This window comes from Mastacembelus armatus, chromosome 7, assembly GCF_900324485.2.
Source record: "Mastacembelus armatus chromosome 7, fMasArm1.2, whole genome shotgun sequence".
NCBI lineage: Eukaryota > Metazoa > Chordata > Actinopteri > Synbranchiformes > Mastacembelidae > Mastacembelus > Mastacembelus armatus.
This window is the reverse complement of record NC_046639.1, coordinates 24,786,128-24,811,454: the sequence shown is the minus strand read 5'-3', so window position 1 is coordinate 24,811,454 and position 25,327 is coordinate 24,786,128. Positions and strand designations below refer to the sequence as shown.

At 42.4% G+C, this 25,327-nt stretch overlaps 2 protein-coding genes and 2 long non-coding RNA genes across 9 annotated transcripts in view; 2 read left to right on the top strand and 2 right to left on the bottom strand.

Annotated features, from left to right (window-relative positions):
* The window catches only part of LOC113145798 (uncharacterized), an 85,367-nt gene extending 76,159 nt beyond the window's left edge, over nt 1-9,208 (top strand). Inside the window, exons 3-9 of one of the 3 annotated variants that reach the window (XR_004463119.1) lie at nt 319-454; nt 1,177-1,197; nt 3,622-4,020; nt 4,462-4,638; nt 6,050-6,162; nt 6,603-7,365; nt 8,628-9,208. This is a non-coding gene — a long non-coding RNA (uncharacterized LOC113145798). The remainder of the gene's footprint in view (nt 1-318; nt 455-1,176; nt 1,198-3,621; nt 4,021-4,461; nt 4,639-6,049; nt 6,163-6,602; nt 7,366-8,627) is intronic. The other 2 variants (XR_004463118.1, XR_003297275.2) reach the window with 2 other exon arrangements.
* LOC113145794 (acylamino-acid-releasing enzyme) lies at nt 3,430-14,752 on the bottom strand. 2 transcript variants are annotated; one of them, XM_026332880.2, is made up of 21 exons: nt 14,610-14,752; nt 8,973-9,108; nt 8,622-8,697; nt 8,472-8,547; nt 8,178-8,287; nt 7,886-8,020; nt 7,556-7,647; nt 7,410-7,447; nt 7,197-7,318; nt 7,053-7,113; nt 6,596-6,690; nt 6,417-6,468; nt 5,607-5,710; nt 5,340-5,472; nt 5,175-5,258; nt 4,997-5,077; nt 4,797-4,885; nt 4,459-4,652; nt 4,265-4,367; nt 3,878-3,984; nt 3,430-3,715 (listed from the first exon to the last, which is right to left on the bottom strand). In XM_026332880.2, exons 1-21 carry the CDS (start codon nt 14,725-14,727, stop codon nt 3,616-3,618), a joined length of 2,106 nt encoding a protein of 701 aa, XP_026188665.1. In that variant the 5' UTR covers nt 14,728-14,752; the 3' UTR covers nt 3,430-3,615. The 2 variants fall into 2 exon arrangements, with proteins under 2 accessions (XP_026188665.1, XP_026188666.1); XM_026332881.2 differs by having other exon boundaries at nt 8,190-8,287.
* On the top strand, nt 11,016-18,305 carry LOC113145797 (uncharacterized). 2 transcript variants are annotated; one of them, XR_004463116.1, is made up of 6 exons: nt 11,016-11,566; nt 12,625-14,299; nt 14,594-14,869; nt 14,955-15,057; nt 17,037-17,572; nt 17,652-18,305. It is a non-coding gene; the product is annotated as an uncharacterized LOC113145797 (long non-coding RNA). The 2 variants fall into 2 exon arrangements; XR_004463117.1 differs by lacking the exon at nt 17,652-18,305 and having other exon boundaries at nt 12,625-12,708; nt 14,178-14,299; nt 17,037-17,385.
* On the bottom strand, nt 16,357-24,936 carry ifrd2 (interferon-related developmental regulator 2). 2 transcript variants are annotated; one of them, XM_026332882.1, is made up of 13 exons: nt 24,426-24,936; nt 23,485-23,541; nt 20,635-20,751; nt 20,319-20,403; nt 20,077-20,201; nt 19,645-19,802; nt 19,372-19,425; nt 18,929-19,107; nt 18,646-18,754; nt 18,299-18,433; nt 18,033-18,161; nt 17,685-17,777; nt 16,357-17,554 (listed from the first exon to the last, which is right to left on the bottom strand). In XM_026332882.1, exons 1-13 carry the CDS (start codon nt 24,466-24,468, stop codon nt 17,474-17,476), a joined length of 1,365 nt encoding a protein of 454 aa, XP_026188667.1. In that variant the 5' UTR covers nt 24,469-24,936; the 3' UTR covers nt 16,357-17,473. The 2 variants fall into 2 exon arrangements, with proteins under 2 accessions (XP_026188667.1, XP_026188668.1); XM_026332883.1 differs by lacking the exon at nt 23,485-23,541.
* Between the last annotated feature and the right edge of the window lie 391 nt (nt 24,937-25,327).

Genomic DNA, 25,327 nt, shown 5'->3' with positions numbered 1-25,327 from the left:
ATGAACAAAAGGCAGTACATGATATAAAAAAACATGCAGAGACAACAAAAGTGCTTAGTGAAGGTTTGAATATATTGTATAGTATTTGAACATATTGTATAGTAGTGGCACAGATTAGCTGCTGGAGTATAATTGGCTGTAATTAACTGTATTAACTTGTATATAGTATATAAATTACTATAACTAGTATATAACTAGTATATAGTATATAAAGACGTAAAGGTCCTGTGCTGTTTTTGAACTTCTTTTGTAATAATTTGTTAATTTGAAACCATGCAAAACACTTTGAACCTGAACACGTCATATTCCTGATTTCAGGCATTGGTACTTTGGCGAAGAAGAAGAACAGTGTTTGAATTACCAAAGAGCGAGGAGGCGTTTAACACCTCCAAGAGACACCTGAGCTCCCCGAGAAGATTTAGAAGTTTAGGAAAGGCTCAAAGACACATGCAAGGTAAGTAAACATTTCTAATGTTTCATTGAGTTAAGTTCAAATCTAATGTCGGTTTGTCCAAATGTCATTTTTTAGCCTTTTCACCCCCACAAACCCTCCTACCACTGAAATCTCCAAAGTAAATGCTGGAAAAATAACTGTGTTCTCAGACATTAGACAGACACAACTAAACTAATCCTGGTGTAAATTCAAGACCATGCCCCTTTAAATCAGTAACTCACTGCACTGTTCAAATCATTTACTCTAGATAAAAAAACCCTGCCCATATCTGCAAATTCAGGTGAGGGAATGCTGCTCCTAAGCAAATAAACATGGCTCTACTCTGGATTATCGCAAATTCCTAAACCAACTTGCATCATCATAGTAACCAGAACAGTAAACAGAAACCAAAACAGGAGATATTGCCATATCAGCAGCATGAAGTGTCTTGCAGCTGTCTTGGTGTACGTTATGTTCTGGATAAGAGCTGGAAATCTAAATGGTGAACAGGAGCCAAGAGTTGCCCTCCCCACCCCCACATATTATCCTGCATGGCTCTAATACAAAAGTAGCTTAGGATGCAGCCTGGGGATGGGGAGAGAGATAAATGTGACAAAGGAAAGATGGAGGGGAGCCAAATGGATGAGAGAGGAGAGATGAAAGAGTGGCAGAGTTCGGACTGCTCATTGGACTCATTCTCTAGTTGAACACAGTGTATTGAAAATATGGCATTTGTTTTTCAGGTGGATGGAAACACACTGATGGTGAGTTGTGCTCTAAAGCCTAAAAGCCTGGCACACAACCAGCGTCCACAGCTGGAGGTTGTGGGTCAAGTGTTTGAGGGGAAGTTGCTACTAGGAAGAGTGAAGGCATGAAGATGGTTTATGGTTGAGAATTTGATTTATTCAGCTTGTAATTCAGTTTTTTCATGTGTTAACCAAGAAATGGAAGTTTGAAAAATCACTTTAGTCAAAAAAACAACAATACAACCTCATTGTTTCACCAAATCCAAGCCCAACCTGTTCCAGTCAACCAGTTTGCAGGTTTTTCTTCAGTACGTCTTGGACTTTAGCACAGTAGTCTATACCACTTTCTCAATTCTTGATGTCTTTAAATCCCATTTCCTGTTTGTAAATAAACAGCTCCATAGCGCTGTTAGTACACAGGATGTCTTTAAATATGAAGCCACATCCAGGAGAAGGTTACCACAGAGACTGGATGCAAGCAGAACTGGGTACCCTGGGTCTTCCTGGAGTCCTGCACTTTGCCAAGAAACTGTCTCATTTATACTTTAAACTGTTTCCCCTTGTTTCCGGTCACTGTGCTAAGCTGTGCTGCTTCACGTCTACCATATACAAATGCATTAAATAACTCTTTAGTTCAAGGCAGCAGTTGAAGTTTTTATGGATAGTCTCACTACTCTGTATGCAAAAATAAAATGTTATGTGTTTCATGACTTCCCCTCTGACACCATCCTCAGGCCTTCTCACATTATGGGACACCAATGTGACCTCACCTGGCTCCCCCCTGTTCTGTTGTTTTCAGCTGCTTCCCATCATTTCCTGCATTACTGTGTTCCCACTGTTGCTCTCTGGGTGCAGAGGGGAAGCACCAGAGCTAACCCTCACCAAAGGGCTCTTTGTCCCTCAGCCTCAGAAAACACACTCGCACACGTTCCTCCTTTTGTGCGTCTACCTCCTACATGCACATGAGTCTATACCGTTTTCAGCTTTCAACAATGCTTCATGTCTGTGCCCCGGCCCACACATCCGAATACCACAGAGGGGACACTGTGAGCTCTCCTCCTTCTGTGTGGCTCATCCATTGTGTCGAACACCCGGTCGCCTGTGTCTCGCTTCACTTTCCTTTTTTCTGTCACTTCCTCATCTATTCTACAGTCTCCATCCTTCGTTGCCTCCACTTGGCGACCTCACCCAATGCCCACATTACAGTGACTCATCAGACGGCAGCTGCAGTCAAGGCCACGGAGCAAAGTGTTGGTGGAGCCGACAGTTCAGCACACCATCGCTGTGTCTGGGATGAAACTGCTCGTCATCTTTCCAAGTCTGCGTCTGTGAATTTCATTAGTCGGCAGTATCAAGTGAAGGAATGCCCACCTGTGTTGTCTGAGAAGTGAAGGTGATGGAACTGTTCAAGGCCGCTATCAAGTCTCAACAAGGCCACCGAAGTACTGACAAACACGGCTGTGTTTTCCACAGCGATCCTCTCGGCACACCTGTTGGTGATAATGTAGCGTTGAGTTCTAAAGTGGAAACCAACCTCATGTGGGAAGTTAGATTAACTGAGTGGGAATCAAAAGCTGTTATTTTCATCACAGAATGTGTGGAAAGACCATGACTGACGATAAATCCAGAAATAAGGGAAAGACCTGCCCCAACTGAAGAAAGACTAGGAAAAAATATGTCTGGATAAGAGAAAGACAACTAGACTATGGCCAGAAATCCAAAAGTGAGGGAAAGAGACAGGAAGTGATTGCCTTGCTGGACCTTGTCTTAAAAAGGTCAACATTACAGAGGACTATTTGTTCAGTGAGGAAGGTGGTCGAGACCCTCAGAGTCTCCAGATTAGGTTTCAAGTGGTTGTAGATGGTCTGTGTGGTTATAAGGCATCAGATTTTTTGAAGTATGGATGTTAAAGTTACATGTAACATTCCCAGTTGTGTTTCTCTGGTTTCTCTTTTGTCCTGTAACTACGATTTGTGAAAACTACAAAGCCAGTGGAAGCAGAGCTGCAACTTTTATTGTGAAGTTGATCTTATGCATTTGCACTGATGCTTCTCATGCACGTTTGTTTAAAACACTTAGAATTTGATACACACATATTTTGCTTATTCACCATAAAGCTGGTGTGATAAATGGTTGAATAGCGGAAGTTACTACAGGCAAATGCTGCCATCTGCTGGACATTGTGTAAATTACATTTACTATATGTCATGGGCATTTTTCAACAGCCATAAATCTAATAGCAAACAGACAGAAGTTTGAAAGATTTTCTTTATTACATGCTTTGACTTGGTGCACTGTAACATACAGAATGTGTTTTTGTGAATCTAAAGGCAGTGAAGTGTTAAAGATGGTCAACTGCTCTGAAAATTAACTAATTTATCCCCTTTAACGAGAATGAAGCAGAGCTCCTTCAGCAAATCTCCACTGTTTGTGTGTTCACAGATGCTGAGACAGCCACAGCGCCGTGTTGAGGAAGCAGTCAGCCTGTGTGTCCACTCTGGACAGAGAATGTCCATCTTCGGGAAACCACAACACTCTACGAGGACAAACAGTCATGAGCAGAACTAAAATCAGTTTTCATTATCACAGTCATCACAACAATAGTCTCATTGTCAAGATGTTATTTTCCTCAGATGCTGTCAGGCTATGATGGATTGTCTGGGTTTCTTTATTGGTCTTTATTGGTGCTTTGTTGTACCTGACAGGTGAGGCTCTGCTCTTCAGGGCTCTATAGAGCTCCAGACCCTGGTGAGGAGACACTCGTCTGTCTCTGCCTCCCAGCATCAGCAGCACTGGAGCCTTGATCTGCACACAAACACATACATGCTGCAGCATACAAAGGTATGTTTACACATACGTCTACTGTGTCATAATAAAACAGACTCCTCATGTTTCTTCTAGTGGATTTAAAAACTGATAGCAGCAACTTTTTATTCCTGGAAAATGAATGGCTGGATTTGAATGTTGATTTGATGTGAGTTCTTCGGATCATTTCTAATTCAGTTGAACCACTGGATCATAATATTTACTTGTGAAAAAGAAATAAGAGATTTTCATTAAGTTTATGGAGAAGCTTGTCTCTAACCTGAGCAGCATGTGTGATGGGTGACTTCTCCAACATAGCAGCCAGGGCTTCAGCAGTGGGTATCTTGTCGTAGGAATACTGAAAGCCCACGCTGGTGTAACGCCTTGAGGTGGGAAGAGAGAAGAAATGGTCTAAATGTTGAACAGTGGAGCTCAAACTTGTGTGCATCATGTTGTTTTGTGCTTGTGCCTCACCAGTCCACTATGTCACTGGTTCCCAATAAAGTAGCAGCATTAATGACGGGGTTCCTGGCTGCACATGCTCTGTAGAACTCTGGGTATTGACCAACCAGGTGACAAGAGAGGAAACCCCCGTGAGAACCACCGATGACAGCCACGCGTTCGGGGTCAAGGGTCGCGTCACTTTGCAACGCAGTAAGTACAGCCCTCTGGGTGACAACAGTGAATCACACTGAGTCACACAGAGATGAAGTAATCTCCACAGTAACACTGAGCTGCTTAAGGATAAAAGCTGTGCTAATCTTCTACCTCAGTACAATGTGTTTCAGTGCAGATTTCATATTTGTTGCTACCTGCACATCTTTTACATCCTGACTTCCAATCTGACCAATCAGGGACAAAATGCTGTGCTGGCCGAACCCAGTGGATCCCCGGTAGTTCACTGGATAAACAGACAGACAGAGGGAAGCCAGCTATATCAAACAGAACCTGAAAGATTTTCAAACATATATGTAGACATTTACAGCTTAAAAAAGAAACCTAAGTTTCTCACCCATTAGCACAGCAAAACCAAGTTCAGCCAGTCCAGCTGTGGTGCAGTTCCACTCTGCAGGAAACTGAGAGTGAGGGCCACCTAAGGGAGCAAACAAGTATTAAAAAAGTCTCTTGAGCTGCTGTTTAAAGGATTTACACCCTGTAAGCAGAAATACAGTAATTAGATATACACAGACCATGGATGAAGACAACCAGAGGTATCCTGGCGTCATGGAGGGGATGAGATGGTTTGACCAGAATGGCCCCAAAGTCTAAACCAGCTGATGAGAGAAAGACAAAAAGTAAGAACAGAGCTCAGCATCAGAAACAGTCTTACATCAAAAGATCCACTGAAAGCTCACGATATTGTGTGTTGTCCTCTTCAGGGGAAGGTCTAACATCCACAGCTGCCCAATGGAAGTCAAAGGTCATGTCAGGCTGCTGCAGGGTCCACCAGGTCACAGCGGCACCTGCTGAGGGGAGGAACCCCACCCTCTGAACACATGTGGCCCAAAAAACACATATAAATTAATAAACTAAGCAAATTAATAACAGCACTTTGGCATACTGCTTGATGATGTGTGTGTGTGTGTGTGTGTGTGTGTGTGTGTGTGTGTGTGCTGTCTGACCAAAGTGGGTGGTGTACTGGGACCAGAGCAGCAGACGACCAGAAGATCCCTCTGGACTGTCAGCAGCTTCCAGCTTCCATAAACTTTGGAAAAATCAGTGGTACCTGGAGAGAAAAGGGGGTTGAGAAAGTGAAAGAACAAATGATGGAAAGATAGAAAACTGGAGAAAAACTACAGGCATGGATGATCTAAAGCCAAGCCCCTGGATATCTGAAGGATCCATCTGAAAGAAAATCATTCACTGAATTTCTGCTTCCAGGGTCTAAATGTTAATTATTTGAATTAAACCGACCAAAACTGTTCCATTATTAAAACATATACATCTGAACAGACAAACTAATCATTACTATTATGAGTGCAGTAGTCTGTAAAATATATTGGTCTTTGATTCTGTGTCATCTTAGCACGTGCACCTGTTTCTGCAACTTTTTACTTTCTCGCAGGACATTGGGGGCAACACTGAGTCTGCTGGTCTTGTCGTACCTTCGAGTTCTCGCTTGTGCTCCGGATGATGAAGATGTAAAAGTGGAGGGGGAGGATATGGAGGAGGAGGAAGGTAAGAGTCAGAAAGAAGGGGAGTAAATGGAGAAGGGGGAGGTGGAAGAAAAGGGGAGAGGGGAGGAAGAGGAGGTGACAGAGGAGAGAGAAGAAGGGGGAGAGAAGGAGACTGGGGTGGATGAGGAAACAAACATGGGGAAGGAGGAGGTGGAAGCAGAGGAGAGGGGGGAGGATGAGAGGGAGGAGGAGGAGGGAAAAAAAGAGATGGGGATGTGGACAGAAGAGGAGGTGGAGGAGAGGATGGACTCTTACTATCAGAGAGGGAGGTGACTTTCTTTGATCTTCTGTCGACCATAAAGAGATCCTGGTGGAGAGGACAGAGAACATGAGTCATGGAGGAACGTGGGTGTATAATAGGAACAACTATAACTTGTTTGAGTCTTATGCAGCAGTACTATGTACCAGATGTTTAACAGGTTCAGGTGCGGTACCTTGCAGTTCCTCCGGGCGCTGCTGAACACCACCCTCTGACTGTCTGCAGACCAGCAGCAGGATGGCAGGGCTTCATACACGCCTGCAAACTCCCCTGAAACACACACATATGAAGGGAAGTACAATTTTCATATTTAACTCTGGCATTGCACTAATCTCCCACCCTTCCTTAAAACTCATTGACCATCTTCACTAGGAGCATTTCTTATTGCAATTCAAAGTTATTACCGGAAGGGAAACTGAATGTTTGTACCAAATTTCATGGCAATCCCTCTAATAGTTACGACTTTAAGACCAAAACTGTCAACCTCTTGGTGGATTCTGGCAAAGTCAGTCAGATACATCCTCTGGGAAACATTTGTGTGTTCTTAAAAAAGATATAACGAAGTGGTAGACAGGCAGACCAACACACTATCCCATGAACCACACTTGTAAGTATCTTTGTATGTGACCTACCAGCCTCTGGTCTGTTGATAACATCCAACAGTGCTGATGTCTTCCTGCTCTTCAGGTCCAACTGCGGAGGGTTCAGAGTCCCAGTTTAACACCAGGAACACACTTATATACATGCACATACACCCAAAGACACACTCACACTACCTGTTGCAGACTGAGGCACTGACTGTGAGGACCAAACACTTGTCCCTGCAGGTAGACCAGCGTGGACCGATCTGGACTCAGCCTGGGACAGAACACTGACAGGTTGTCACCAGACAGACGGTCTGGTTTAAAGGGAAAACGGGGGACAGACGTCAGATGAGCAGGAAGAGTAAGTTTGATCAGTTAGCAAAGAGACAAAGGCAGTGTACTCACCACATTGTCCATCCAGGTCAAGCTTGAATAACGCTGACCTGAAACACCGTTTACAGAGGAAGAGACACGCAGTTATTTCACTGCTTATGTTGCTGCTGGTTTCATGCTGATTTAAGCTGAGTCAGACACCAAAGCGGTTATCTAACCTGCGGTTGGAGCAGAATTTCAGTCCGAGTCTAAAGGGTTCGTGGTACCACCCGACAAAAAACACAGACTGACTTCCTGGAGCCCACAGAGCCTGAGGGACAACGGAGAAAATCTGTTAATTACAGGGGAAAACATTCAAAACTAGCAGAACATTAAAGCCAAGAACATCCTGATGTTAGATTGTCTGAGTATTTGTAAAGCTTGTGATTTATTATATTAGTAAATCTATACAAATACATATTGGGACACTATATTCAAACTGGACCTCAGTACACTAACAGGCCAAAAAGACCCTGAAATGCTGCAGTGTAATTAAAAAGTGACCTCACCTGTCCAGGTGAGAGTTCAGTCGGAATGCCCTGCAGCACACCGACTGTGCTGTCCTGCAGGTTCACCACACAAATCACCAGGCTGCTCTTACTGGTCAGAGCCTCGCCCCAGTCCTCACAGTACACATTCCTGTCCTGTTTGGGTACAACAACACACACACACACACATAAAAGAAAATAAGCCATGCACATTTCTGTGTTGTTAGTATGAATAAATGAATTTTCTGCTTCTGCATGGCAGACCTCTGTGTGTGTGTGTGTGTGTGTGTGTGTGTGTGTGTGTGTGTGATACCTTCCCACATACAGATTCATCATGTGTTTGTGTTGATGAGTTCTTGATCCTCTCAGCTACATAGAGCAGCTTGTTCTCACACTCTGACCATGACAGACAGCCAAACTGAGCTGCAAACACACACACACACACACACACCAGTATTTAAGTGTTTATTTCATCACACAACAATACAAAGCCCATAGGCTGTGCAACAATTGTAAAACACACACACTATACAGTAGGTTGATGTCAGTGTGTGAGCAATATTATTTTTTCTTGCTGTTAGGGGAAACAAAGAAACATCTATCTCACCATCGTCGTACACTCGACCGTGTTTGTTCAGGGTAGTCAGGTTGAGGCATTTCCTGAGGCCATGGCAGTCCCATATCTAAACAGCAACAACCATAAACAACAACAATCTAGCAAAATGCTCCAACACTAATCTCTGTGCTCTTTTCTCACCTCTAGGAGCTGGTGGCTGCCCGTCTCCCTGACAACGGCCCTGAGGCCTCGACTGGGAGAGAGTCCACGTAGTAACCTGAAGACCGGATCAGAAATTAAAACTCGGTTTGGTTCAATTAAAGTGCGACAGAAGAGCAGTGTTTTACTGTCACATTGGGTTAAAGGTTTAATTCAGACATCTGAGGGATGTGGTTGGGTGTGTTCTGAAGTGTGCTCACTGACACACCCTGAGGTACACCTGTACGTCTCCGCAGTGAGGTGAGAAGAAAAATCATCCCAGCAAAGCCAACTATCTAATGTTTTCTGACATTTACAATTGTTACCAGGTTTTAGTATTGGGTGGCAACTCACTCTCCAGACACAGGTACACAGGGTCCTGGTGGGAGCACAGTCCTGACGCTGTTATGGTTGTTACTGTCTGCAATCAGAGTCCACTGCTGTGTGTAGTGAAGCCTGCAGCCCTGGACCAGGTTGATCTGGTTCCACTCTGGGTGTGGACACAAAGAATAGTTTTGCAAGATGGGTTTAATAAAAAGAAGGTAAATAAAAACTAAAATACGATTATTTTATAATCTCAGGCATATTAAGGCCCCAGCCATTTGTTATTCAAAACCATTTATTTGTGTTGCAATGTTTTTGGTGTCTCTGTCAGACATACAGGTTCTGCATGATGGGTAACTGTGCTGGTTATTTTGCTCTTTATTATAATTTATCAGTGCATTGTAACTCATCTGTCTCCCTACATTAAACAGCAATATGCTCTGTTTCCGGTAAGTGTATCCACTTCCTGTTGTCAGCGTGTTGTGTAGTGTGTTTCTGCACAGCTCGTTCACAGCTTAGCTCCAGTTAGTGATGGTGAAATCGAAGCTTTATGAAGCAGTGAACCAGTTTGACACAACTGGCCTGAAAACGACACACTGCCTCGAAGCATTTGATAGAACAGTGACATCTGCTGACTGTCTTTGAGAACTGCATGTTTAAAAGTTATTTTGTCAAAGGTGTGTCATTGTGTTCGTCTGTAGATAATACAACAGTTAAAGGAGTTTGTATAACAGGCAGCCTCGATGAGGTAAATATGTTTAGTAGTAAAATTGTATTGGTAGTGTGGTTGATGCTGGTTGAGGACATTTTGCTGCTGTACGTCAGCTCCTGAGCACAAATCAGGCCTATGATCCAGCTCTTTTAGGCTCTTCATCCATCACTCTGTCACCTTTCACCCACACAATCTCACCCAACTCTATAAGTCACTCAACTCACTCTCTGACTTATCTATTACTAAATCTACTCTATTTCTGTGTCTGTCTGGTGTGTGAGTGTGTGAGTGTGTGTGTGTGTTTGTGTTTGTGTGTTATTCAGTGGTTGATAAACTAAATATACCTAAACCTAAAGTCACACTCTCTCTCTGGCTATAATTCAAATAACTAATGGCAATATTAATAATAATTATAATATCTCAAAAACCCCACGGTTTGAGCAGTGACTCAGACTTTTTAAAGCCTTCACATATTGAAACTCCCTGGTGTAAATTTCTATCTATCTATCTATCATAGGTGGCAAAAGTACTCACATACTATACTTAAGTAGAAGTACAAATACTTGTGTGAAAAAAAAGACTAGTAAAAGTAGAAGTACTGACTCAACTCCTTTACTCAAGTAAGAGTAAGAAAGTACAGGGTCTGAAATGTACTTAAGTAAAAACGTAAACGTCTTTTTTTCTGTCAATGATGCACAATACATCTTTTGATAAGTCCACAAAACTAAAAACGTTCGACTCAAAAAAGGAAATTCTCCTAACAACCTGCAAAGTGTCGGTACAGGGAGCAAAACATATTCACCATGAATCTTTTTTATTATTTATTATTTTTTATTATGAATCTTCTTTTAAATACGGCTTTGGATGGGGAATGTCTGGCTTTTCCGAATCTGCTGCATCGTCATCAGACTCAGCAACACTCCCTGGATCCCTTTCTTCCTCCATGTCGCACTGCGAGTTTTCTCTCTGTCATAACCTGTACACACCTGTACATTTTCCTCTCTAGTTAGTTACGTCTTTTACGTCGTGTCATCAACCGCGGAGGGTGAAAAAGTAACGAGCCTGTTTTGATAATGTAAGGAGTAGAAAGTACAGATATTTGTGTTTACATGTAGGGAGTAAAAGTAAAAAGTCAGAAAAATAAATACTCTAGTAAAATACAGATACCTGAAAAATCTACTTAAGTACAGTAAGTAGAAGTATTTGTACGTCGTTACTCCCCACCTCTGCTATCTATGTAAATATCTGACTGCCTATCTATCTATTTATCTATATCTATTTATCGATCCTTCAAAATTCACGCGAAGCAGCTCGACACGTCATGTGACGTAATGAGATCTCGGTGGTGGCGGTCACGTGATTTGGGCATGTTGAAGCACATGTGACTGATACTGTATGGAGCAGACGGACTCGAGTATAACACTAGTCCCAGTCAAACTCACCTAAAAACTAACTAGAAGTCTCTGTACAACGACTCATAAACCGGCACATATTCCTGTACTAGTCAAGTACCGTCTGTTTTGTCCGGTAACTCGTTATTTCCAGACTGAACTTGTTAGTTGAGGTGGTCGTTAGCCTCGCAGTTAGCTTAGCTAGCTGCTATCATGGCCTCTCACCGTCTCTCCGGCTCGATGTGCCACAAGTTTAGGTTTTCCTCTGCGTCCTTTAGTCACAATGAGACCTGGAATACGTGGAAGCCTCGGACAGCTTTGGAGGCGAGGAATACTGGACTGGAAGCTCCGCACCTTCGAACCAAAGCCAGCTAGCCTAGCCCCGTTAGCGGTTAGCCTGTTAGCTAGCTGTCCGACGGAAACTTCCTGCTAAAGTGAAGCCCACGAATCGTCACCTGCCTGGGGCCAGAGCCACATCGCATCAGACCTGAAGCTGCTGGTTAAGGCTGATCGGAAATACGGTAAGATTGTTCTTCACATCGGCGGTAATGACACTAGATTACACCAATTGGAGGTGGCTAAAATGAGCTTTTTAGCTTTAGCTACATGTTTAGCCGCATGCTGTTCCGTCGCTGGCTGTCTAGCTGGTGTCCAGCAAACGATGTGGGCTTTATAGACAATTGGGCCACTTTCTGGGGGAAACCTGATCTAGTAGCGAGGGACGGCATCCATCCCACTTTGGATGGTGCAGCTTTCAGCTCTAGTAATCTGGTCCAGTTTATTAGCGAACCTGAAGTCTAAGGTTTTAACAATCCAGAGACTCAGCCTAAAACGCCTCTCTGCAGTTTCCTTAGAGCCCCGATTCATAAAAAATCGTTATGTTCCTCGAAGGTGGAGGAGTATCTGCAATCTTCCACTTAACCTTATTAAACTTTCATCCTCAGAACAATTATAACTTATTGGACCTCACTCTTAGTCTCTCACATCCTAACTGGAAACCACAAAAACCAGTTCTACTTGTCATTGTGGACCGTCCACCTGTCTTTAACTGAATTTCCAGACTTCCTGTCTGATTTAGTGCTTAGTTCAGATAGTCATTTTAACATTCATGTACATGTTGAAAATAAGTCTCAGCACTGCATTTAATTCTATATTAGATTCATTGGTTTCTCTCTAAATGTTAATAAACCCACCCACTGTTTCAGTCACACCCTTGATCTTGTTCTGACCTATGGCATCGAAATTGAACATGTAACAGTATTTCCCCAAAGTCTTTTGTCTGACCAATAACTATTGAATTTAGGAAATTGCATTACACCAGTCTGGTTTCAGGAGGCAGCCACCCTCTGTACTTTTAAGGCTAGACCTAAAATCTTTTGTTTTGATAAAGCTTATGGTTAGGACTAGTGACCCTGATCTAGCCCTTAATTATGCTGCTATAGGCCCAGACTGCCTGAGGACTCTCTATTGGTGGACTGAGCTCCCACCAACACCATCATTCCCTCCCACCCTCTCCTCCCCATCACATGTATATGCCACCATTGAATGTCACTAACTTTGTGCTCTCTCTCTTCCACAGTTTGTCTGTCCACTCACCCCAACCAGTCGAGGCAAGTGGTCGCCCAAACTGATCCCAGTTCTGCTGGAGGTTTCTTCCATTAAAGTGAGTTTTTGACTGAGTGCTGCTAATGAGGGATTTTTTTTTTGTAATACACTGTCCATATCTACTGTAGCCTGGTCAGTCAGACCCAATCCTTTCTTAGCAAAAGAATGTGGGTCCAGAACCCCATTGACCTCAAAAGAGCTGGGCCAATCACAGCCATTTATCTGCAGTGGGCTGGGCTTGACTCTCCAGTCGTCCAATCAGATTTAAAAAGCCTTACACATATGCACTGACTCGTTTGTAACGTTTCTCAATCCCAGTCCCAAGTCTGCAAAGCTTTCTACAGCTGTCTTTTGCTGTTTACTCAGTGATAACACCATGTATGCTCATGTTTTACAACAAAAACAACTAGCTTGCAGTAGCGTCTCTATGCTATCACATGTCATTCGCTTGTCTCGCCGTCACTTTGCTTAAGTCATATAGTTTCTCTGATTGGTTTATTCACCGTCCATTGCCCCCCCTCCCCTCCAGACTGACACTATGTATAGAATAAGAGAAGAGTTAGTCTGGCTCTACCCAGATAGTTAGATATCCCTGCTCTACCCACTGCTGATTACCTGGATCAGGTGTGTTCAGCCAATCAGAAGATGCAAGCGGAGGCATAGCTGGAAAAGAAGCAGGGCAGTGGTACTTGAGGACTGGAGTTTGACACCCCTGTGGGAGGGTTGGTGAGATAATTCCTCATAATGTTTCTAAACACAAGTTATACTCACATAATCTTTGGCACAAATGTGTTCTTTGCTTATGTTAAAAGTGCCAAGTATTTATTTATTTATTGTTTCAGCCTCAAAACCTGTTAGGTTCTAATTATAATGTGTCTATTATATACAGTATTTAGCTTATCAAAATCTGTTTGAAGCAAGTTTCCACCTGCTCCAAGATCTCATGGAGCCTAAAGGGCTTTTATACTGTTGTTCAATCTGTGGGAGCACATGGTTGTCCCTTCCTAAACCCACAATCCAATGTGCTGCACAGCAGTCAGTAAACCACAGTCAGGTGAATGGTAGTGCAGAGGAACAGATGGGTTTACAGTGTAAATCTTTTTAAGCCCTTAAGAGATGGTCACTGGTGTAGCAGAGAGCCAGTTGTAAATCCAGAGATATGCAAGAGGTCACAAAGTTTTCATGCTCTCTATTTGAGCTTTTAAATACCCAAGGATCTGTTTAACTTCCCATTTCATCTGTGTGTTCTGCTCACACTGCTTTTAAGTAAAGGCCCAGATGTTGTTTCCCCAATCAGCTGCAGGTCCAATACTTCAGTTTGATTGACTTAAGGATTTTTTAACATGTTCAGGCCCAGTCTTCAGGGTACAGTGTACACAAGCCCTTAACATTTACTGAGCATGTTCATATTCCCCAGAGAATAAATTCTGTTTAATTTTGGACACTTTAGGTTTTGCTCTTGTGCCATCCTCAGTCCATCATGTCAGATTTTCCCGGCATTCTTTTATAGCTGTATTTTTTTTTCAGTGATGACAGAATCTTGTCAGTGGTTTGTCCACGTTTAAGTGCGCCAGGCCTCTAGGGGGAGCCCGAACCGAGGGACGCTATGAACAAAGTTTGGACAACTTTTAGAGAGGCGACGTAAAAAGGTACGTTTTCCGTTTCTTTCTCTTTTAAACACTTGGCCGTCATGTTTTACAGTATTTTGCATGTGTTTTCTGTATTTGCTGTGTTCGGCCATAGCGGCGCCTTTGCCCTTATCGGCCACCGTACTGAACACCCAAAAACCAGACAACACCGAGCTCCCTCCTGTAACAGCCTTTAATCGTTGTGTTATAGCTGCTGAGCATTTTCAAATATGAAACCTGCTTAAGTCGCGTAGTCGAGTGTTAGTGGATGCAGATTGTGCAACCCCCACAGATAATGTTCGCTATTTTGCACAGGTGTGTAAGAGGTTACCTGCAGTCACCGTGTAGACCCGGAACTCCGGGAACTGCTCGTCACTCACATGTGCAGAAAAAGGCACAGGGAAGCCGCTGACTTCTCCGTAAACCTCGGTGATTTGTCTGGACTCCATTCGTGTCTGGAGCGCCCATTAAAGCACCAAGCTGAAGGTGTTGTCACCCAGTCGGTGCAGGACAGGCGCGTGCACGAATCTTAAAGCGTGCGTTGTTGGCAGCTCCTGCCCGGAGGATTAAAACAGTCGCTGCTTCAGTCTGGTTGGTGATTTATTTATCCACATAAATGACTTCATCTCCTGAACTGTACTCAGCGATTCACAATAATTGTTTTTCCCTTTTCCAGCATCTCCATGTTGTTTTCATGAACGGACGATACCACTTTGTTTCGTGAAGGGGGGAGGCTGCAGTGGAGGAAAGTGACCGCGAGGGAGCGGCAGAGAGTCAAGGTATAACTTATTCTTGTCATTTTAGTTCTTTTTAATTTTTACACTGCAAAATATGAAAAGGTTAATATTACTGTAATTGATAATAACTCTAATGTCAGCAGTGTTTGCCTGAAAATTCTGTGAAATAAATTATGTAGTCAGGGAAAATCATTTGCTAAACTGTTAATTAAGGCCTATTATTGTAGGAGATCAAGATGGTTGGTAAAAATGGCTCGTGCCTGAAGTAGTATTCAAGTAACCAAAACCTATAAAATGCTCATATTTAAGGCTAACTTGCTTTTATTTTGAAAGAATGTAATTAAAAAGGATTTTAGTGTGAAAGCCTAATGTAATGCAAGTGAATATTCATTGTACTTTAGAGAGGTTAATTTGCTTCCTCTGTATAGCCCTAGACTTTTATTGTGAAAGTCTCAGGGTTAAAAATGATCTCCAGTAAAGTATCTAGAAGCTGAGTCACAGTAACTGGACTGTTTTATTTATTTCCCCAGCCCAGTTACTTTGCTACTCTTTATTTTGATTGTGTCATGCAGCAGGGTACTCGTATGCTTTTCAATTAAAATCAGAGCTTTTCATTTGGAAAATGTACTATACTTTATAGAGTATAAAGAGGAAGATACTGTACCTTTATGAAGTATAGTCCATATTCAAAATAAAAGTACTGGAGAAAAAAAAAAAGTCCAGTTGCCCTGGTTCAGCTTCTAGGCATTTGTACTTTCACAATAAAAGTCTAGGGCTGTTCAGAGGAAGAAAATTAATCTCTCTAACGTACAATGAATATTCACACTTAAACTTAATAATGTACTTCAAAGTATCATATTAGGCTTTCAAAATAAAACCCTGTTTTTAATTACATTTTTTCCAAATAAAAGCAGATAAACCTTAATATAAGCATTTTATAGGTTTTGTTTACTTGCATACTACTCCTGCACCAGTGGTGTTTTGTCAACCAGCTTTATCTCCTAAAAGAATAGGCCATAACAGTTTGGCATTCTTCCTGACTAGATAATTGTAAACTTCAAATATCTTCTAGTTTCTTTTATGCATCGTGGAAAATTTCCACAGCAAGGTTATTGTCAGTTGAAGTGATAAACATTTCATCTTTTGCAGTGTAAAAGTGGACCTTTGTGAAAGTATTGGCCAACATTAAAAAGTGGGTCCCTGTCAGTGTAGCAGCAGTGGATAGTAGGTAGTCCCTTCTCAACCTGTCCCACCAAATTCATAATCTGTTTTAGATGTATTTTCTCCACTATGTTTCTGCTCAATTCTGGTATTTCCTGAATAGAAACGGCAAAAAAGACCTTTTTCATTTGACAATACTCTTTATTTCATTTGATCCATATTTTTTCCATGCGCCTTAATTACAGAACTACTGATAAGAGTTTGTTGAAGCTGTAATACAGGTGGCCTGTTGCTCTCAGGGCAACAGCAAAATTTTTCATACATGTACTGAAATTTGGAGACAATTGTCTGTTTTTTACACCTTTCCATTAGCAAGCTAAACTTTATATGCTAACCTGACTACAGCCCCAGTAGTTCTGATTAGTGGCCTGCATGGATTTACTGCTCCACAGGGAGGACATTGTTCAAATGCACTGAACAATTCAAGTTCATTTTTCCATAAATCCCTAGATACAGTGTATCTGCACTGAGTACTAGATTGTACGACCCACCCAACCCACATTACAAATGCATCAGGAAAAAAAATAGAAATTCTTGTCTTCATCCCATAATTGTAAACAGTTCTTAGAATTTTTAAATGTCTTAAAAATTACACAGTACTGCTCATTATAAATTAGAACATACAATACAATTATTCACTAGAAGCTGGTTGAATGTATTTTTCCTCTTAAAAAATATATTAATACAAAGATGACAATATTAACTCTGATTCACTTTTTAATTAGGGATTTTGTATTTCGTGTTATTTTATGATGTTAATTCAAAAAAAAAACCCCACTCACACAAATATTTTCTTCTAGGTTGCAAGTCAGTTTCTGGTTTGGTAGATGAAGAAGAAACTCAGGGTTTGAGGACAAAGAAAAAAGTTTGCTCAGTAAAATTACAGAGGAGCAGCCTGAGCTGAGTATGAAGAACAATATGCCACAGACTCAAAAAGGTTGATGTTCTGCAGATCTGAAATGTATCAGGTTAATGTTTGATTCTCACAGTGAAACTGAACGGTTTGCATTTTCTGAAACACCTTTCTGATCTCTGGAGATCTCAATTCCTGTAGGCACAAAATACTGTGTACTAAATTATTCATCTTACATAAAAAAGATGTTGAGTCTGGAGAATTAAACTGCAGCTGAAAAGCACAAGTGAAAAAGCCCCTCTGTGATTTTGAGTCTTTGTGTTTGACAAAGTGTTAAAAGGCATTGTATAGTATCTCTGTCAGTTCCTGTCTTACTAAATCCTCTCACATGACATCAGCACGTTTGTCTCGGACTTTGTTCCTCTGCTTCGTCCTGGCCTTGAAGGCAGCTGAGTTGAAAAGATGCTGTTGGAGAAAAAGCAGGTAAGCACGGCATATTAATTGAGGAAAACACTGGAAAGTGCTATGATGTGCTTAAAGAACAGATTGTTCTCAAATGCAGGTTGAGAATCGAGGCTAGAAGACATGAATTTACCTTCTCAAACCGAGAGATCTTGTTGCCTTTAACAGCAGCATCCAGGATGAGCGGAGCGCCGAGACCAAAGATGTCTCTGAGTAGTGGATTGAACTGTAACAAGCACACAATTATTAACATGGGTTTCTACATCTATGTTGACAATTTTATGTTCAGAACCTCAATAGTCTGCACACATTGTTGGCTAAGTGAATATATAACTTATAAAATTCATAATTTGATTTCAGCATCCAATAAAATCTGGAGAAACTCATTTATGTGTGGAATTACTGGGTTAGTGTGCAGCACTGGGGCTGATATCACTGACATCCTGTATGAAGCAGAGTCGTTTTTGGTGCAACTCCTCACCTGTAGATGGTGTCTGACTCCGGACTCCAGGATTTCTTTAAAGGCATAGTAGATTCTTCTCCTCAGCCATCCATCAATGTAAACACTTTCCACTCCAAACCTGATCTTCTCCTCTGTGAAGTCCTCATTCTGCATCCACAGACAGGTAGAAGTCAAACCAAAAGGCAATAGAAAAGTCACAACTTAAAAAAAATAAAATAAAATTCAGAGTGATTTACTAACAGAAGTAAAATAATAAACACTGTTGCTGCAGTTATAAAACATACCTCTATGTAATGTAGCACCTCTCTGAAGATGGAGCGTTGTTTCCTCCTGTCATTCTTGGCGCGGTGTTTGTTGCCGTCTGTGGCTAAACTCTTGAGACATTCACACAAACCTTCACCGTCTTCCACCTCGAATTCCTATAAACGTACACACATCAGGGACAAAACTTCAGTACAGTAATAAAACAACTGTTAATCGTGGATATGTGAAAGTGAAGAACAGTATTGTCAGTCCATGAGATAAGGGCTTCCCTACTTGCAACCCTCTGTTTTGCTTAATGATCTGAATGTGTGTGCTCCATCTAGTTCATGCAAAAATGTGCCTCTCAAAGCTTCACGTGTGTGTTTACCTCATCTATCTCTCTGCCCAGCTCGACCAGGAGGGCAATGGTCTCACCCACTGCGATCCTGTAGTTGACATCATTGCTTTGCAGACACACCTGCAGCTTTGGGAGATGACTACAGGATGAAAACAGAGATAAAATCCATGAGTTACACCATTAGTCACTACAGTTAACTTTTTAATTAACATGAAGACCCAAGTGAAGAAAATGAGCATCAAGTATTATCAGTTTTTAGTTCATGCTGCAAAAGTTTTTTTTTTTCCTCTGTTGACCAGTTTGTTTCACTCACATGCCAAGCAGCACTCTGAGTCTAGATGCAGGACAGACGGTGACCAGCAGCGACCAGGCTTGTAGGGCCGCGCTGTGCAGGACTGGACTCCCAGGCTTGGGTGTGGGCAATGTTCCTTCTCTGTTGGGATAGGAAGACATGAACACGCTCTCCAGCAGGGCCATGGACTTGATCAAGTCCTAAAAGCAAAAAGAGAAAGAATGCAATGAGGAATGTGGTGGTGAATACACATTTAATAATGATGACAATTTGATTAAAAAAACAAATTTATCTGGGAAACTTCTGTAGGTCGTTGTTATATATTACATACTTTAGGTGTGGAGAGAGCAATGGGTAGACTGAAAGCTTCAACTACTTTTTTTATTACCTTAAAAAATATCACAACAGTCAGACTATTTTTGTAAGATCACCCTGTAACCCCCTGCAAAAAAAGATGTTCTCACCTCTCCATCATCAGCAGCAGAGACATAACAGCACATCCCCAAAGCTCTGGCACACTGCAGCAAAGTCAAAGAGTAACAGTCATTTATCCCATGTTCCTAAACATTTTAACCCATGTCACAAAAATAATCGTAGTATGACAGAAAGGTCTAAATGGCTGCAGCTAATGTCACACTGCAGCAGAGTCTCATCAGCCTGTGTTGATGTACATGAAAGACGACCCTGAGCTCCTTTTGTTTAGCACAATATCAGAGAAGGTTTGTGTCATTACTCACACTCTGACGGGCTGCTATGCTGGCAGTGCTGTCACTCAGGATGGTAGTGAGGATGGGCCGAAGCATCTTGAAGCCTTCCTCTGCTTCATCTCTGCCTTCCAGCTGGATACAAAGCAAGGCGAAGACTGTGGCCGCCGCTGCCTGCTCCTCGCCGCTGCCTGGACACATGAGGGGAACAGGAGAATCAATCAAAGTGATCCAGTCTTCAAGTACTGCGTCTAATATTGACTGCAGAGTCATATCTTCAGCACTACCACTTACTGTAAAAGGCAAAGCTTAAATGGTTCTTGTGTAGATGTACAGAAAACATACACAGAGTGTCATGTAAACATACAAAATAATGACGTCGTGCTAAATAAAAGTTGATCTGATTAACATGTTGGTATACAGCACTCTGTTTTGGCTCCGACACACATCACACTCCTGCCTCACCTTTTTTAAGACTCCTTTCCAGGCAGTCGCTGACAGTGAGGCGTCTCTCTGTCAGGAAGTCGTACAGCACTCTAGAGGAGAAGGCCTGTCGCAGAGACTCGAGGGCTGCTAGACGAGTCTTAGCACTGACACCGACACAAGCAAAGAGCAAGACAGAACAACATCGATGGAGGGTTTGTTCATTTGTTAATACTGCTTCTTACAAAATCTGTTTTAAATCATACTGACAAAAGAAAACTCACCTCTTATCCATCAGGTTGTCTATACACTGTTTGAGTTTGTCTTCTGTTTCCTCCTGGGCCGTCTGCTCATCCACCTGCTCACTGCCTGGGTTTGGCACACAAACATACATAAGGACATGCATGGATTCTGATAAGGTTGAAGGTTAATGCTACGTTTAAAAAATATATATTCAGCTATTCCCCAATGTTTATGTTCATGAATTAAAAGACAGGCTACATTTATTTTGTTTGCTGTAAGCAGTTCTTTGCACATTTTCCAAAATAAATAATACTCTTAACCGTGAAGGTACAGTAGACTCTGCAATCACATACGGACCTGGGCCATCATCCAGTACAGAAGTGGTTTCGCTGGCACTGCTGTAGTGGCTGAGGATGTCGGACGTCAGCTCATCATCGCTGGCACCCGACTCTGCCTTCACCCCATTTTTAGCACCTGCAGAAGAAAATTGATGAAGTGAGACACCGAAGAAGAAAGATGAGGCACGAAGGGTGGGTTATACCTAGATGAGATATATTCACAGCTCGGGTTATGTCTGCATAGCTCCTTTCCTCCGCAAGTCTCACCAGGCGAAACATGATTTCAAGCTTGATCTAGACTTTGCTGACACTGCAGTATCAAAGGACGCACGGTGAGCAGCGGTTGTTTGGGTAGCGTGACAGAGCAGGAAATTATGAGCAACACTAGGTCAAAGAAACATGTAAAACTTTCCAAACAAGAAGAGGCAATTCTATTGGGAAAGTGAAATTAAAATTTGGGTGGATGACATTTGTCAGCAGTGAGTAATGGCACGTTCAGGAAAGCTGACTGTAAGACTCATGTGCTCAGCTGTCTGTCAGTAACTGTACACCACCACTGAGGCTCTTTTATATAGACACATGAACGCACAGGAATGGATGACAATCAGTTGTCATCTACAAGAGCTTCAAGCCAGGACCAAAGACTCACAGGCTTCTGTCAGGGATCTGATCAGCTCCTGAGAGACTGAACAAGTTTCTACACGAGACAAAAAGAAAAACCTCCAACTTACAAAAACCAGTTACACAGAATCTAGAGCGAATGCGTGCAAGGTAACTTTCAAACAAAAGAAAAAAAGATGGCAAAAATATATTTTAACTTACACACACTCACTGTTGTCTGTTATCTTACACGCCTTCTTTCATAACAATGATTCATCCCCATCTATTATCAGCCTCACTGATACACAGGAAGTTGGGTTAGTTAATCAAAGAAAAGCAGATGAAGGACTTTTCACATTGCAATTTTCCGTCACGTTTATTAGTGCCAGTTAGAGTCGACATGTTTCCGTGCACCCTGCTCTGTGTGTGTGTGTGTGTTAAGGAAAGGGACAGTCTGTTGCACACAGACTGAACAGGACAGAGGCTGGAAACCAGGCAGGGTAAGTTAAGCTAACCCTCAGGCTCCTGCTGGCTCAGGACTTTTACTGTTGGTGGGATTACTAGAGCCTGGAGTGGCCATTCATTTATTGAGTGTGCATCATCCAGAATGGTCAGACCATGTGTGTGTTTACGTTCAGGTCAACCAGGCCACTCCAGGTAACACAGAGGCCACTGTTATTGCTGCAGCAGTACAGTTTGGGGGTGTAGTTATGAGCTAGTTTCTCAGTGGGAATATCTATTTACCTAATTGTGTTTCTGTTACATTCTGTTTGAGGTAAAAGTCCAATGCTCTCCAGCAAATATAACAACTTTAGCAGCACATTTTCTGATTCTTTTAGCTGGTTCAACCTGTGCTCAGGTCAGTAAAAAAATTAAGAAAAGAAACTAAACGCAATCAACAAAATAACTGGTCTATTTGAGCTGGTAATGTGTAAACTGAGTACACTGGGCTAAAGTTCAGCCATTCATCTTGGCTACTGTTTACACTCACATATAAAGGCTCCTCTATTCTGCTGAAACTGCTCTGGCTGATAGGAGTAAGATTTGTCCACCTCCCGCTTCAGTATTAACCCGACACGTTTTACAGCAGGATAACTGCTTAAGGCCATAACTCCACTGTAACAATGACACAGTCACCTCTTCACCTAACTCAGAATACAATACTACACAGTGAGTTGTAAAACTGGATGTGTCAGTGGTTTTAGTGCTGATCTGGCATAACAAAGCAACGCCTCCAGATTATATAAATTATATAGTATGCAAGATCACATACAGCATATTACTTATTTGAATAATTAACACCTGCAACAATTTTAAAGTTACAGTAAACGATGATGCATAGAAAGTACATTTAAAATCTGAGAACAAAAACTTCACGGCCTTCAGGGACTCCAGCCTTTTAACAGATTAAACATTTTTCTTTCAGTCACCTGCATGGAAACCTACAACTAAGTGCAGTCATTCAGTATCAGAACATAACACCAGCATAGCACACTTACATGAAATACAACCTCCTGAAACGACTCACATGTCTATACTTTGCTATTTCATGCTTACAAGGCAATCACAAGTCCAAGAGTGAGCTGGGTGCTCATTTTAGCCCCCAGGCCACTGCCAAATAAGACTAAATTAACCTGTGTTCTCTGCACGAGCATTTTGCTGGGGGATCCCTAAGGAACATTGCCCTCACAATTAGGGAACCTGCTGGACAAAAATAAAATTTGGACTCACTAATTCTACTTAGTGCTTGGAATAAATCATCCGAGGCTAAATTACTTCCAACATCAGGAAACCTGCATATGAAACCCTTCACTTGGAAATGCAAGATACAAACTCTGGTGGTGTAAGAGAAAGATGCTGCACATGTTAAAGCCTTCAAAACAAATCAACCGCACAATGGTAGCACACTCAGACGTGGAGGGATCAAGCGAGCCCAGATGTTAGCAGACGGATGAAGGGGTCAGATGTGAATAAACTTCTTTTAATTAAAAGCCCCTCGATGATCGTCTTTTAAAGAAGTGATGGTGGAGCGTTAATGAGACATGCATGAGGACTGAAGTAACAAATAAAGTGATTTGGATGTGAATGTGCAGCAAAGCCACAATGAGGCTGCAGTGTAAAGCCAGTCAGGGAAGAAAGTAAGCACTAAGGGGAAGAGTTTTTCTTAAGTGCACCTGGGAGAACAAAAAACATGGTGGGTTACGAAGACTGTGAGTAGCAGGTGGATTTACTGCAGGCATTTCAAGAGCTTCAGACAAGCCTGAGTTACCTTTCACGGATGCTTTAGCCGACAACTGCAGCTGAAGAACCTCCTGACGAAGAGAGCCTGGACATGGGGTATGGACGGAGGGATGGATGGATGGATGAAATAGGAATTGGGGAATATGGACGGAAGGTTGGTAACATGCAGAATGGAATGACGACAAGGGAGAAAAGAAGTGAGCTTCATTTTCCATAATAAACAACAGGCAGCACTAAGGCGTCAGATCGACCTGATCAACTTCTAATCCATTACCTCGTGTCTCTTTGTTTAATCATTCACAGACATCTACACGTGTGCGCGAGCCTTTAGGCGCCTGCACGTGTGCGCTATCGGGGGTTACGTCACTCCAAAAATAAACAAAAAACTTGAGGGAGCATTTACAAAACACATGCATGTTCCGCACAACTTCTGTCCAGTTACTTAGAAAAGACACGTGTGCGCCATCGTAGCTGCAGGCCCCCAGTCTCTGCGCACATGTACCGGAACAGCCAGTTGTTGCACGGGTGATCCCTCTTTAGCTGCCTGCTACTACTTGGCACGGCACCGCTGCTAAAAATACCGCACTTTGCGCTTTGCAAGTGTAGCTTTAGCTAATCTCTGCAGAAATCTTCACCCAACCACAAAAACGCACCAGACTTTTTCCAGAGATACCTCTGACTATGCTACGTATCCAAAAAAGTGCCTTCACTATAAATGCGGAGCCTGTTAACTTGATTATGAGCCGAAAAGACGTGAGGTCATACGGCAGACTGAAACAACCGGGGGAAAGTTGGAGGAGCTGCCTCACCGTTCACGACATATGGCACAAGGTGCCAACGTGGTCCCGCTGGTCCGGTTTGTGAAGGTGTGGTGACCCAAACTAAACATCGTGTAATGACGCTGACTGTTTTTACAGTCCTACTGGTTTAATGAATGGTGAGCTTAGCACGGAAGCTGGTGCTACTTACCCGGTTTACCGGAGCCACGTTTCCCCTTTTTACTCCGCGGCATTTAGCACCGAAGCTAGCGGAGGTTAGCCGGCGTTAGCTGAAGTTAGCCCGCTCAGCTCGACTCCTGGTCCGGTCCCCGCAGGCGTGATAGTCGGCGTGAAGGCAGCGGGAGAAGACGGTTTATCTCGACAACACAATAATAAACCAAAAAATAAATTAAAAAGTTCAGAAAGTTCAGCTGCTTCGCACTTGTGTTGGCTCTTCGGTTGGCGGCTGCTAGCGTCCTTCGCTCACATCAACCATCAGCGACTCTGCGCTTTCTTCAGTCCGCGAACGAAGAGTTGTCCGCCGGGGAAAAAAAGTCACTTCCTCCGCGGTTTTCACGGTGGATTATCTGTGATTGTCCCCGGGTAATCTGTATCTAATACCAGGCTGCGACAATGAATATTTCTCAAAATGTTTGGGACGGAGTTTTGAGCACGCTGCTGCCGCCAGGTCCACCATCTTCCCCTCAGTCTCTACTGATCAGGCCGGCAGCGGCGGTTGCCAGGTTAGTTCGATAACACCCCCCGTTTCCGGTGGTACGATTAAAGCCAGTCCCAAACTTGTCGAAATGAGGTTTTCAGAGTTTTTAGGCTTTTTTTGTTTGTTTGTTTGTTTCTGTGCGAGGACTAGTGAAAAAAAATCTAGTGAAAATGCAACGAGAATCTGAGACTATTTAAAATAAAACAAAATGTTAATATAGATTTTCTGGAATATAAATAAGAATACTAACATTCAACACCAGAATTTGGGGCAACGACTAGTTAAACAAATAGAAGATTTATACCTCAGGACCCTCCAGATCCAGACTGATTGACCACAGTGATTTCTCGAACAGAAAACATTTATACAATGTTCTTTGAATATCATTGTCTATT